The following is a 13,868-nucleotide window of genomic DNA, read 5'->3' on the forward strand; positions in this document are numbered from 1 at the left end:
TGGAGGGAAGGTTTATCAGACCTATATCTGGAATGGGTATGAAGTGTTATGAGGAAAGATTGCACAGGCTAGGCTTGTATCTGCTGGAGTTTAGAAGAGTAAGAGATGACTTGATTGTAACATATAGGATCCTGAAACCTTTGGAAAGGGCGGATGCAGGGAGGATATATCAACTTGAAGGAGAATCTAGAATTAAGGGTCACTGTTTAAAAATAAGAGGTTGCACATTTAAGACGGTTGTTTTTTTTTCCGTCTGGAGTCTTTTCAGTCCTACCTTAATAGGCAATGGAATTTGTGGAATTTTCTTTGAATATTTTTAAGGCTGAGATAGATTCTCAGTGAGCAACAGGAATGGAAGGTTACCGGGAAATGGCAGGAATGTGCAGCAGCCATGATCTTATTGAATGGCAGACTGGAGACACCAAGTGGACTACTCTAGCTCTTAACCCATTTTTCCCTGTCATGAAGGTTGTAAAACACTTTTGGAATGGTCTAGCCTAGTCTCAAATGTCATCTGCGCCTCACCCCTCCACAAACTTCAACCCAAAGACACTGCAGTTCATGGCTTTCAAAGTTCGAACAGGCAGGTGAGTTTTAAGGAGGGCAGAGTACATAGGAACAGAATTTCTGACTTTCTAGCCATCCACTTGAAAGTGCTGTGTATTGCACTGTCTCCAACCTGAGTTTTGCCTATTATACTTTATTTCAAAAATCCTGCCTTTGTTCTCAGACCTCTCTTATGAGGAGGTGGTGGTGTAGTGGTATTTTCATTGGATTAGTAATCCAGAACCACGGGCTAATGTTCTGGAGATGGGGTTGGGATTCAAATCCCAACTTGATCGATGGTGAAATTAGAATTTAACAAAGGTTTTAGCAAAGATCTGTAGCTCGGGTTGTTGACTTGCTCACTGAGTTGGCTTGTTCTTGTCCAGACGTTGCGTCGCCATGCTAGATGACCTCATCAGTGAGGCCTCCGATGAAACAATGTTGTTCTACTCCACTTGGAATTTATACTGTCTGGTCCGTAATGGTGAGTACTGTCATTTCTGGTTTTGTTCTGTATGGGTTTGTATATGGGGTCTAATTCTATATGTTTGATTGCATTATGGTTTGAGAACCATGCCTCTAGGTATTGCCATGCATGTCTATGTTTGGCTTGGGCTACTGTGGTTATGTTGTCCCAGTTAAACTGATGGCCTTCATTGTCCAAGTGTACTGATATTAAGGAAAGTTTGTTGCGTAATTTTGCTGCTAGCTGATGTTTGTGCATTCCGATGGCTAGTTCAACAAAAATTGGACAATAAAATGGCAACACGTCATCACCTGCCAATTATCATTAAAATCCATCAGGTTCACTAATTTTCTTCCCTAAAGGACATCTGCCATCTTTACCCGGTCTGGCCTACATGTGACTCCAAATGCTCAGCAATGTGGCTGACTCTGAACTGTCCTTGGGGCAATTGGGAATGGGCAATAATGGCAGCACCCACCTCCCATGAAAGAGTGGATTAAAAAATTCCTATGGTTTCCAGCCGTTCTCTTGATTCTCTGAGTCATGACACTGCTGTCTTCTGGAATTTTTCTACTCGACTTACCTCTGGCTTGCCAACGCAGTTACTATTTCAAAATCCTACTGTTGAACTGTGCTGTCAGCTCCTGATTGTAATCAATGCTTATCGATGAGCTGTGTATCTCCTCTGTGATAGTATCCATCACAAATATTCAGAAGTGCTGCATGTAAATTAATATTGCTATTTGCCTATATGAACAAACAGTGCACAGCGTTAAAAATTTGGAACCATCCACAGACACTAATTTATTGGTTTGAGCTTCATCTAGGTTCATGACAAAGGCACAAGAAAATTTCTTCCAGATTTTCTTGTTTCTGTGGATGTGTTAAAGTAATGGAATTGATAGAACATTAATTAAAGTGTCATTACACAAAATAATTGTGTATCAATCACTATGTCTTGAGTGAAAAATCTTGCCTAATGAGCCTTGATTCACTTTGAGAATCTTATGAGATGAAGTTCTGAGATTTTTCCAATAACCTTACTGTAGAATTCATCAAAGAATATCTTGTTTCTTGGTGAGCAGAATGGTTAAGCTGGATGCTTCCCAGAGGTGAATATTTTGAGTCCAGATGATCCAAGATGGGAACCGATGACTGAGAGAGAGACCAGGAAGGGTAGCATGTTGGTGAGTATACAGATTCCAGTCCCCACCTTGTGAATCTGGAGATCTTTAACCCCTGTCTAATGTATTCGGCATGACGGTAACCTAATATCTTGTCTGCAGAACAGACATTCCAACATTGTAGCACCTCCTCGCTACTACACTGTCAAAAGACATCTGCTGAACTTTTGGAAACAGACCAATACGTGCAACCTTCTCTTTTGGAATGGGAACTTCTACCAAAGTACTATCCCTGGAGTTAAGCTGGCTATTATTTGTAGGTAGTAAAATGAATTAAGCCATGCATTGCACACATTATTACTGAGGTTTCTCCCCCGCAGGCAGTCCACGTGGTTGATTCCACTGCGATGTCACTGCAGTATTGTGACATGTCTAAGAAACCAGAATTCCTTTTCAGTCCATGAAATGGAAGTTGCCTTCTCAGCAGTGAGATATCAATATTTATAGTCATGTGAATGAATGTAATGGCATCAGGACCATAGCATGTCATTGAGCACTTACTTTGCCAAGAAAGGATCCCAGATTCTGTGGTATGGTAATGCAGCGTGGAATATTTGATGGTTTTTTTATGCTGAGATTATGTTGTTCTGAAAGTTGAGGTTGTCACTGTTTGGATGCTTAAATATTGCCCGTTTATCTAATAAATGCAGTTCAAATAAAAGGCTCGTGCTTAATGTAGATTTGTTAGCTATTTTTCCCATTTGATCACCTTCCATTGTGTCCCCACATGCCCCACTACTTGGCATGCACGTGGTGGGGTGGGGCAGGGCGGGGGGGTGGGGTGCACTTAACCAATAAGCTGATTCTTGATTCTCAACTTACTTTTTTAAACCTACTGTCAATGTTATTATACCCAAAACGTGTTAGAGAATGATTTAAGCTGCCTGCTCTTTTCAATCTCCTGCTACTTCAGGCTGTGCTAAACTTGGAATTTCAGCTCCTAGTGGATGGCTTCGTTACCAGAAGGTTAACTATGAATTGGTAATATTCAGACTTGGAGAAATTATATCACAAGATGTCAGAGCTTTTAGTTACCATGGACTGCCAGTGTTCATTTTTTTTCTCCAATTTGTGGGATCTAAGTGTCACTGCTGCTGGGGAGATTCTGGTGAGCCCCCACCTTGAACCACTGCAGTCCACACACATTTGGGTAGCAAGAAGCCAGTAGTGCATGTGCAAATCAATTTGCAACCACTTTCCATACGTTTGTTGGGTATGGGAGTTTGAGGGTGTGCTGGAATTTGAGTGGATTTCTGATTCACTGATCAGTTGCATAGTGCAGCTACTTATTTGATCAGCATTTACAGTTCTTGAGTTTGCTTTATTTTGGGGTGTGTACTTTTGGTGCAAAGAGATTACAACAATTCAGATCAAGTCTGTTTATCCCACTTGATCGCATCCTTCTAGAAAACCAATCTGATCCACAGCCTTCCTGTTTTAGTTCTGAATGCCCAGTCATGTTGGCTGAGGTGGTTTCAGTTTAAGCAGCCCATATGGAGGACTGCATCTCTGGTGCTGGTCCAGAGCATATGTTCACATGGTATTCGTGTGGCATTTCAACCTACCTCCTGAACTGAAGGTGATTGTTGCTGACAGAAGGGGGTGACTTGTATACAGTGGAGATCCATGATCTTACCATTTGTCAGAAACAGATGCGTGAAACCCTTGCCCCTCTCTTAAAAGGCATATTGCCATTATTTGCTGCTGCATTCAGGTGCCTGGGGAGTTGGCCAAGAATTCACTGCGAGTTCGATACAAACTGCTTCAATGCATTCAAGTTGAAGGTTGTACAGTGGGATCCCTGAATCAGTATGCTGTTTGTTTAATATTTAATGTCAAATTTAATATTTAATAAGAGTGGAGATAAAATGAAGTCGACTACTCCTTGTTGCTTTATACGCAATCTGTGGAACTTTGGAAGTTTCTCTCTTGTGTTTTAGGAGGCCTTGCAATGTTCCTGTTTATGAAAGAGATTTTCCAAAGAGGTGCCCCTGATGAGACATTAGCGCCAGACATATTTTGGGATAATCTTTACAGGAGACTAAATGTTCACAGGGATGGCCGCATAGATGCTCTGGACCTAGTGCATGCTTTAGAAGATGTTTCACAGGTACAGTGCTTTTAATGTGAGGACAGTGCCTTAATTAAAATATCTGTATATTATACCACAAACTGTGCATTACTCAAGTAAAGATGCAGTTCCATATTTTGCAGTCAGAATTTTTGTTGCCTACTATCGCACCTGGAAGTTATGAACAGGACGTGGTCATTCAAATCCTTGAGCCTGATCTGCTATTTAATGTAGTCCTTGCTGATCTGTATTTTGTGGCCACAAAAATCTGTCTGCTTCAGATGCAAAACATTTCATGGAACTTGCATCAAATACTGTTGAAAGCATTCCTCATTACTACCATCTTTTGCATGCAGCGTTCCCTAAATTATTTCCTGAATGGCCTGGCATTGATCTAAGACCATAAGAGATAAGAGCAGAATTAGGCCATTTGGCCCATTCAGTTCTGTTCTGTTGTCCCATCAAAAGTTTCTTTCTAACCACCCAGTCAATTCCTATTAAAAAAAATTTAATATTGCAATTACTGCTGGTGATAAAAGTTTGGATAATATGGTTGTGCTGAATTTTATAATTGCTCAATTTAAAAAACAGAAAATCTCCATCACCTGCTATATTTGGAATTTAAAGCTGGATACAGTGCTCAGATTTAATCTGGTGACCAACCTCTAGTAGCACAGTGCAGTTCTTCAGTGTTTATTAGGTAACAGTGCTGCTGAAGCACATGCTCCTTGGTGTCAGCAAGCTCAACCTTTATATTAACTGGTTAACAAGGTATTTACATTCTAGCTGGAAAAGCTGTGCCTAAATTATGAGGCTTACTTTAATGCACAGAATTTTTGATTTAAGTTGATTAGCACCTCTTGGGATTGGGAACTATCCTCATTGTTAACAAGTATTTGATTGATAGCGTTGCCTGATGAAATCTCTGGTGTAATTTCTGTTGCATCCATACCTTGGCATGAACAAGTCTCCTCTTCACAGCACTATGAGCTCCAAAATGGGTAAGGTAAGCAGGATTTATTCCAACTAAAACGGTACATGAATGTGTGTTCTTAGTACCAGTCTGATCGGCTGTTCAGTCAAATAGCCCCTGAGCCAGGAGGAGACCACATTGCTACTAGCAACATGCTTCCTGCAGCCAGAAGCTGTGCACAATGATGGTGGAATCTCCAATTTCTTTCTATTGCCTGGCTGACCGGGAATTTCTCCCACTCTTACTGCTCACCCTTTGCATGAGTTGAATAGATTTACAGCTTAATAATCCCCTGGGCCATCAAGTCATCTTAGGGGGCTTGACAGTAAATGCTGAGAGGATGCTTCCCCCTCATGGGAGGGTCAAGGACCACAGGGTATGGTGTCAGAATAAAGGGGTGTCAGTTTATGACTGAAATAAGGAAGAGTTTCTTCTCTGAGAGTTGAGTCTTTGGGAATTTTTATCACAGAGAGTTGTGAGGGCAGTGTCCTTGTGTAGATTTAAGGTTGAGATTGATTCTTGATTAGTAGTGGAATCAAGGTTATGGGGCAAAGGCAGGAAAGTGGATGTGAGGAATCAGCTATGATTCACGGATAGTGGAGCAGGTACAAGGGGCCGAACAGCCTAATCTTATTCCTGTTTCATATAACCTTTAAGTCCTGGAGTGTACAGAGGCACTCTACATAGCATCACAAGGTTTCCCTAGCATAAACTAGAAGAGTTGTAATTATTCAAAAAATAAACTCTCTCCCTTAACTGAGAGAAAATATTTAATTGCCAAGGCAAAATACTGTATGAAATGTTTGCAATTTGAAAAATAAAGTTGATATCGCACATTATATCAAGACGAAAATGGAGGTCTGTTATTATCGCACTTTTCCCCACTTCCTGTGCATAAATCTATCAATGCCCAGAATAAATAGTCTTATTCTGTTTATTTCCCGTACCTATCTAGAAGAAATTAATTGTGTTTAATGAATTATTTTTCCCTTTTTTTCAAATAAAATGACTGTTACAGGAAGAATCGAAAACTAAAAATTTTGAGGCGTTCCGGAAATACCTTGAGAGGAACAACAAGAAACTATTGCTGGGTTTTGGAAAAGTCACAAAGAACAGAGGTGGTAAGTCAGTGCTGACCTCAAGTGTGTTTTTTTTTTAAACTATTAGACTGTGATTGCTGACAGTTTTACTGATTCCAAGCAAGCAACTTTAGAACTTTACCTATGAATGGACATTAAGCACATGTGGGAACTGGATGTGTAGGTATCGGGGTTGAACTAAAGACCGTCGTTTTTGTGGGGTTAGGTCAGAGTGCAAGGTCTTAGTCTTGTTGCTGTTTACTGAGGCTCTCCTGCGAGAATGTTTTGGAGGATATTGTATCCTGTTTTAATGAGCTGAATCCATGTGCCAAACTGTGATTGTCCAATAAATAACCATGGAAGCTGCCAGATTGATGTAAAATCCCGGATAACACAGTGTAGAGCTGGATGAACACGGCAGGCCAAGCAGCATCAGAGGAGCAGGAAAGCTGACGTTTCGGGTTGAGACCCTTCTTCAGAAAAAATATAAAATCCCAGCTAGTTCAACAATGTCCTGGCTTACGTTGGTTCCACATTCAGTGGTCGATTCTTAATGCCCCATCAGAATCAGAGATGTATGCATTTGTCCAATCTAGCATTATTACTGGGCAAGTTGAATCCACACTGAAATCTAGCTTGATGGATCATAATTTATTTTTGGTTTTAATGAGGTAGTCTCTCACTGAAACATAAGCAGACATTGTAACAGATTTGGCTTCAACAATGAAATCAAAGTTTATTATGCAAAAGAAATGAAGATAAAATGGAATAAACCAAGCTATTTACATATAACACAAATTTAAAGATTTCAAAAAACATGGTAAAAATATAATCAGATTAATCCAAGAGCATAACTTCATTGTAGTAGGAGAGAAATCCCTTCTCTATCCCACATAGCATTTGACTTAGCTGTGGACTCCATTCCCATTGAGAATTTGATAGCCTGTTGTTTGATTTGTCATGTAACTGAGCATAAACTTTGTCTGCTTCAAACAACCTCTTCAGGGTTTTAACCAACCAATTCTGGCCTGAAACTTTTACTAAACTCCTTACACTGAAGGAATCAATTTTCAGTTAGAGTCATTGAGATATACAGCACAGAAACAGTCTGTTTGGTCCAACTTGTCCATGCCGACCAGATATCCTAAATAAATCTACTCCCATTTGCCAGCATTTGGCCTATATCCATTTAAACCGTTCCTTTTCATATACCCATCCAGATGCCTTTTAAATGTTGTAATTGTACCAGCCTCCACTACTACTTCTGGCAGCTCATTTCCATACATGCACCACCCTCTGTGTGAAAAAGTCACCCGGTCCCTCTCACCTTAAACCTATGCCCTCTAGTTTTGAACTCCCCACCATACAGTTATATCAAGCACTAATGAGGCCACATGTGAAGTTTTGGTCTCATTTAAGAAAAGATGTAAAATATGTGCGAAGCAATTCTGCCAAAGTTCACTTGACTGATATTTGGGAAGAGAATGTTATGAGGAGAGGTTGGGCCTGTATCGATTAGAGCATAAAAAGGAGCAAGAGTAGGCTATTTGGCTTCTCAAAGTCTACCTGGCCATTAAACAAGATCAAGGCTGATCTGTCCCAGGCCTCAACTCCTCTGTTTCGCCTGCTCCTCCTAGATGAACAAACAACAGTACAGTACGGGAACAGGCCCTTCCCACCAAACTGCAACAATACATGAAATCTTTCTCAACTAAAAGCCATTTGCTTCTATGTGGTCCTTATCTCTCTATTCCCTGCCAGTCAGATGTTAGATTTCTGATATTTTACAGATTTATCTATTTCCTCTTCCAACGCATTCAGTGAACTAGACTCCTCAACCCTCTGGGGTGAAGAATTCCACGCATTCACTAATCACTGAGAAGAAATTCCTTCACATCTTAGTTTTAAAGTCTTTTCCTTATTCTGTAACTATACCCTCTAGTCAAGATGTCCCTGACTAGTGGAAAATGTTTTCTCAACATTTGCTTGTCAGTACCTGTCAGAATCTTGTATGTTTCAGTCAGATCACCCCTCATTCTTCTACACTGTTAACGAATAAAGGCCTAACCTGTTTAGCTATTCTTGATAGTCAAGCCTGTTTCATCCCAGGAATCATCCTCGTGAATCTCCTTTGAATTGCCTCCAATGCCAGTACATCCTTTGTTAAATATGGGGACCGAAACTTGACACAGTGTTCCTGGTCTGGCCTCACTGACTCCCTGTACAGTGTTAACAAGACTTCCCTGTTTTTAAACTCCAGTCCTTTAGCAGTATAAGCAACAATTCCACTTGCCACCTTAGTTACTTGTTGTACCTGCATGCTAACTCGTGCAGAAGAATATCTAGGTCCCTCTGTGCTGCATTTTATTTGTGGAGACTCTCTCCATTCAAATAATAGTCTCTCTTTTGATTCTTCCTACCAAAGTGCACAGCCTGGCACTTTGCTCAATTCAACTCCATCTGCCAAGCTTTTGCTCACTCACTGAACCTACCTATAATCCCTTATGTCCTCATCAAAACATGCCCACATGTACTGTTTTGTATTATTTGCAAATTTGGACACATTACAGTCTGCACCCTCCTCTAAATCATTAACATAGATAGTAAATAATTGATGCTTGAGGGATAATCACTGTGGCACTTTATTAGTTTCGTCTTTTCAACTAGAAAAGAACCTATTGATCCCAACTCCCTCCTTCATGTGTTAACTAATCTCAATTCAAGCTACTGCATTACCCTCAATGCCATGAGCTTCTGTGCAGTTATCCTTTGGAGTTTAGAAGAATGAGACAATAGTGTTGAAACAATATCCTCGGAGGTCTTGACAGGGTGGATGGTGAAAACATGCTTCCTCTTATGGGAGAGACTGTAGCTAGATGACCCACTTTAAAAATTAGGACTCTCCTATTTCATACAGAGGAGTCTGAACGTTTTCCCTGAGGGTTGAGTGTCTTTGGAACTATCCCAGAATATTGGAGCAGGCTCATTAAGTAATTCCATGGCAGAGGTAGATTCTTGACTAATAAGGGAGTATGTGGTTTTTTTGAATTGGTGGGAACGTGGAATTGAGGCCACAATCAAATCAGATGTGAAATAGTGGAGTAGGCTAGATGGGCCAAATGGCCTGCTTCTAATTCATTATACCTGCATGCAAGTTGGTTTGTAGAATCTTCCCTCTGTCTACAGCCTCTCAAACGAGCTTTAAGTTCCAATGCAAGGTCATGAGCCTGAAATGTTCTTTTGTCACAGATGCTGCCTGATTTCAATATTTTTACAATTTTCTGGTTTTCTTTTGGTTTCCAACATTTTGGAAGCATTTTGCTTTGATTCTTTCGATGCAGTACAATTACTATGAATTAGGAGTGGGAAATTCAAAGCAGATCAGGCAGCACCTGGAAAGAAACACGAGAGTATTTACAGCATTTTCTGTTTTTAGTTCTGATGTCAAGCATCTGCAGTATTTTAATTTTCCATTCATATTTGTGTGTTTAGGGAACATAAGCAAATGGAGGATTATGCACCTCATGGGAAGACTGCATGTCAGTATTAATCTTTTCCACGCAAACAGAATTCTTAATCAGTAAGTCAGTTCAAGTTGTGCAAAATACATTTGTTAAAATAAATCATAATTTCACAAAGATGAGTTGCAAGCTTAAGACCATCCTTTTTTTTTAATTCACTTGTGGGACAAGGATATTGCTAGTTGGCCTCATTTATTGCCTTTCCCTAGTTGCCCTTGAGAAGTTAGTGGTGAGCTGCTTTCTTGAACTGCTGTAGTTCATGTGCTGTAGGATAACCCACAGTGTCTTTAGGGAGAGAATTCCAGGATTGTTACCCAGTGACATTGAAGGAACGGCGATATGTCACCAAGTCAGGATGGTGAGTGGATGGGGGAGTGGTGGGGGAATTTGCAGGTGGTGGTGTTAGCATGTGTCTGCTGCCCTTGTCCTTCTAGGTGGAAGTGGTCATGGGTTTGGAAGGTGCTGTTTAAGGATCTTCCTGTAATTTCTGCAGTGCATTTTGTAAATAGTACACACTGCTGTTACTGAGTATCAGTGGTGGAGGGAGTGGATGTTTATGGATGTGGGCCACAATCAAGTGGGTTGCTTTGTCCTGGATGGTGTAAAACTTGAGTATTATTGGGACTGCACCCATCCAGGCAAGTGGGGAGTGTGCCATCACACTCCTGATTTATGTCTGTAGATGGTGGACAGGCTTCAGAGAGTCAATGGGAATTAGTCACCGCAGTATTCCTAACCATTGACCTGCTGTTGTAGTCACTGTGTTTACATGGCGAGTCCAGTTGGGTTTCTGTCAATGGTAACCCCAAGGGTATTGGTAGTGGGGGATTCAGTGTTGGTAACACATTGAATGTCAAGGGGCAGTGGTTAGATCATCTATTATTGGTGATGGCCATAGTCTGACATTTGTGTGGCACAAATGTTACTTGTCAGCCCAAGCCTAGATATTGTCCAGATCTTGTTGCATTTGGACATGGACTGCTTCAGTATCTGAGGAGTTGCGAATGGTGCTGAACGTTGTTAGATAATTAGCGAACGTCCCCATTTATGACCTTGTGATGGAGGGAAGGTCATTTCTGGAGTTCCCTCCCTAAACTTTTGACCTGCCTCTTCCTTCAGGGCATTTTAAAACTCCTTTGTTTCCACAGGTTTTTGGTCAGATGCCCTGATATGTCCTGTGTGGCTTGACATCAGATTTTTATGAGTAATGCTGTTAAGTGCCTTGTAATGTTCTGTTACTTAAGGTAGTAGGTAAATGAAAACTGCTGGTCAACAGACATTTGGGAACTGGAATGAGACGATCAACTTTGCTTAATGGAATCTTCAAACCATCGAAGGAGTGAGGTGGATTTGAGTTCAAGTTCTGGAGATGATGCCATATATGATTGGTATCTTTCAGATCTCCAGGATGTTCCAAACTGCTTCACAGCCAATAAATTACAGCAGTAATTGTACTTCTAGATATTTTCTACTCAACCTGTTCAGTGATGTTGTCACACACCCCTGGTGCAGACTTGGGGACACAAACACTGAACTTCTAAAATAGTGCAGATGCTATTTGTGCACAGCACCAAGATAATGACCAATTTAATCTGCTGTTATTGTACTTGTTGAGTGATGCACGTTGGCCAGGATATTGGGAGAATGGCCCTATATACTTTGGACAGTGGCTTCGGATCTTTACAAAAGCACAATTGCGTACAGTTCTGGTCACCACACTACCAGACGTATATAAATGCTTTGGAGAGTGTATCGTAAAGGTTTACCATGGTGTTCATAGAATGTGGAAGCAGGCTATTCAGCCCATCGAGTCCACACTGACCCTCCGAAGAGCATCCCACCCAGATCCACTCCCTAACCCTATCCCTGTAACCCTGCATTTCCCATGGCTAATCCACTTAGCCTGGACATGCCTGAACACTATGGGCAATTTAGCTTGGCCAAACCATCTAACCTGCATATCTTTGGACTGTGGGAGGAAACCGGAACACCCGGAGGAAACCCATGCTGAGACCGGGAGAATGTGCAAAACTCCACACAGACAGTCGCTCAAGGGTGGATTTGAACCCAGGTTCCTGGTGCTGTGAGGCATCAGTGCTAACCACTGAGCTGCTGTGCCGCCCCTAATCGTGTCTCTGAATTAATACCACTGGGTCATCGCTTCCCCTTATCTATGTTGTCTGATATGGGGATTTTAGCTAGGTGGAAAGGTTGGATAGATGGGGTTTGTTTCCACTGGAACGCAGGAGATTGAGAGGTGACCTAATAGAAGTTTATAAGATTGTGAATGGCATGGATAGAGTGGAAAGTATGAGGTTTATTCCCCAGTGTGGAGGGATCAATTACTAGGGGACACAGGTTCAAGGTGCGGTGGGGGGGAGAAGTTTAAAAGAAATATGCGAGGCATGTTTTTCACACACAGGATGGTGAGAGCCTGGAACATGCTGCCAGAGGAGATGGTGGAAGCAGGCACAATAGCAGGAACACCTGGACAAATACATGAATAGGAAGGGAATAGAGGGATACGGATCCTGTAAGTGAAGACAGTTTTAGTATGGAAGGGCAAATTTGGTCGGTGCAGGCTTGAAGAGCTGAAGGGCCTATTCCTGTGCTGTATTGTCCTCTGTTCATGTTCACCAATTGTGAATCCTTAAATGTTGCGTTACGTGTAATAAATATTAAATGTTTTAATGTTTCTGTGTGCTAATTTATGTATTTACAAAAGGAATTCAGATGTCAAGAAACCAAATACTGCTCTTTCTATTGTTGCAATTTATCAGCTTGGACCCAAATGATTATATGGATATGGATTGGAATGAATGGCGGGAAATCTACATAACAACTGTGGAGGACAACATGCGAACTATGATTGACGTCTGGAGATACAACAGTGTGCGTAGAGTATCCAAAACTAATTCTTTGGCTTTACACTGCATTCCTGGATAAATACCCCAAGGTGGAAAGCCTGCATTTTATGCAGGAAATTATCTTTTAACTTCATCTCAAAATAATTTTTTAGGGCACTTCAACTCTTTTGATGTGTAGTGATGCTTTATGTAGGGTTAGTCAGCAATGGCATAATAAAATCAAATGTGCTGGAAAAAATATCATTAAAACAACCAAAATGTTCACACACTGAAAATGGAAGCCAATGGGAACAAATGGATCAGGATTGTTTTCTCTGTACTGCGCAATTAGTTAGAAAAAGGAGTCAAAAACTGCCTACTGTCTTATGAAATATATTGCAAGAAAGGGTGTGATTAATCTGTGGAACTCAGCCTCCACAAACTTTTCTAGCAATAAATCATTGAGTGTCTTTAAGACAGAATTAGATTGGTCCTTGACTGGTAAGGGTATCAAGGGTTACGGGGAGGAGGCAGAAGAATGGGGTTGACAAACATATCAGCTGTGATCGAATGGCAGAGCAAGCTCAGTATGCTGAATGGCCTAATTATGTTCCTATGTCTTATGGTCTAAAGACTTCAGGAGGGTGTAAAACTTGGATGAGGTTTGAGTGTGTGAATGTTGCTGTCACTTAAACATTGTCGATACAGACATTGCTGTTGGTTTTCTTCTTTCCTAAAATATGCTGTGAATTCCATGACACGGACATGAAAACACAAGTTGTCCCATTCTGGAAGCTCTGTACTGCACCCTGGTGAACATTCGCATCTAACACTTTGCAATTTTTAACTTATTCTTTTTGATTTTGGAAGGGTTGTGGAAGTACCGATAAAGTTTATCCAGGAAATTTGCATTACCACTGTAATGACATGTTTCCCCCTCTTGTGTTCCTTCCATAATCTCTGCAGATCTTTTCCATTAATGATGACATAACTAATTGTGAGGAATTCTTGGAGAATGAGGAACCGGAGAAGTGGTGGGGCCACCTTATAGCAGGAGGCACCGCTGGAGGTGTTTCACGAACAGTGACTGCCCCATTTGATCGGCTCAGGGTGTTGATGCAGGTAGGATTGCTCGTCGCCAGTGGGACTACGATTTAAAATCTGCCATTTCGGCTTTCCAAG

General features: G+C 41.1%; 1 protein-coding gene across 9 annotated transcripts in view; it reads left to right on the top strand.

Moving 5' to 3' along the window:
- LOC109937233 (calcium-binding mitochondrial carrier protein SCaMC-1-A-like) overlaps positions 1–13,868 on the top strand; it is a 43,819-nt gene that overhangs the window by 5,977 nt on the left and 23,974 nt on the right. For 4 of the 9 annotated variants that reach the window (XR_007265479.1, XR_007265477.1, XR_007265478.1 and 1 more), the window contains exons 2-8: positions 933–1,030; positions 2,098–2,199; positions 4,137–4,306; positions 6,259–6,361; positions 9,812–9,899; positions 12,621–12,732; positions 13,653–13,808. Coding sequence is in view for 1 of the 9 variants with exons in the window: in XM_020535838.2 (XP_020391427.2) it covers positions 4,148–4,306; positions 6,259–6,361; positions 9,812–9,899; positions 12,621–12,732; positions 13,653–13,808 (618 nt within the window). In the remaining 8 variants the exon portion in view is untranslated. Of the gene's footprint in view, positions 1–932; positions 1,031–1,991; positions 2,200–4,136; positions 6,362–9,811; positions 9,900–12,565; positions 12,733–13,652; positions 13,809–13,868 lie in introns of those variants that run through there. The other 5 variants (XR_007265481.1, XR_007265482.1, XR_007265480.1 and 2 more) reach the window with 5 other exon arrangements.

This window comes from Rhincodon typus, chromosome 34 (genome assembly GCF_021869965.1).
Source record: "Rhincodon typus isolate 14 chromosome 34, sRhiTyp1.1, whole genome shotgun sequence".
NCBI classification, from domain to species: Eukaryota; Metazoa; Chordata; class Chondrichthyes; order Orectolobiformes; family Rhincodontidae; genus Rhincodon; species Rhincodon typus.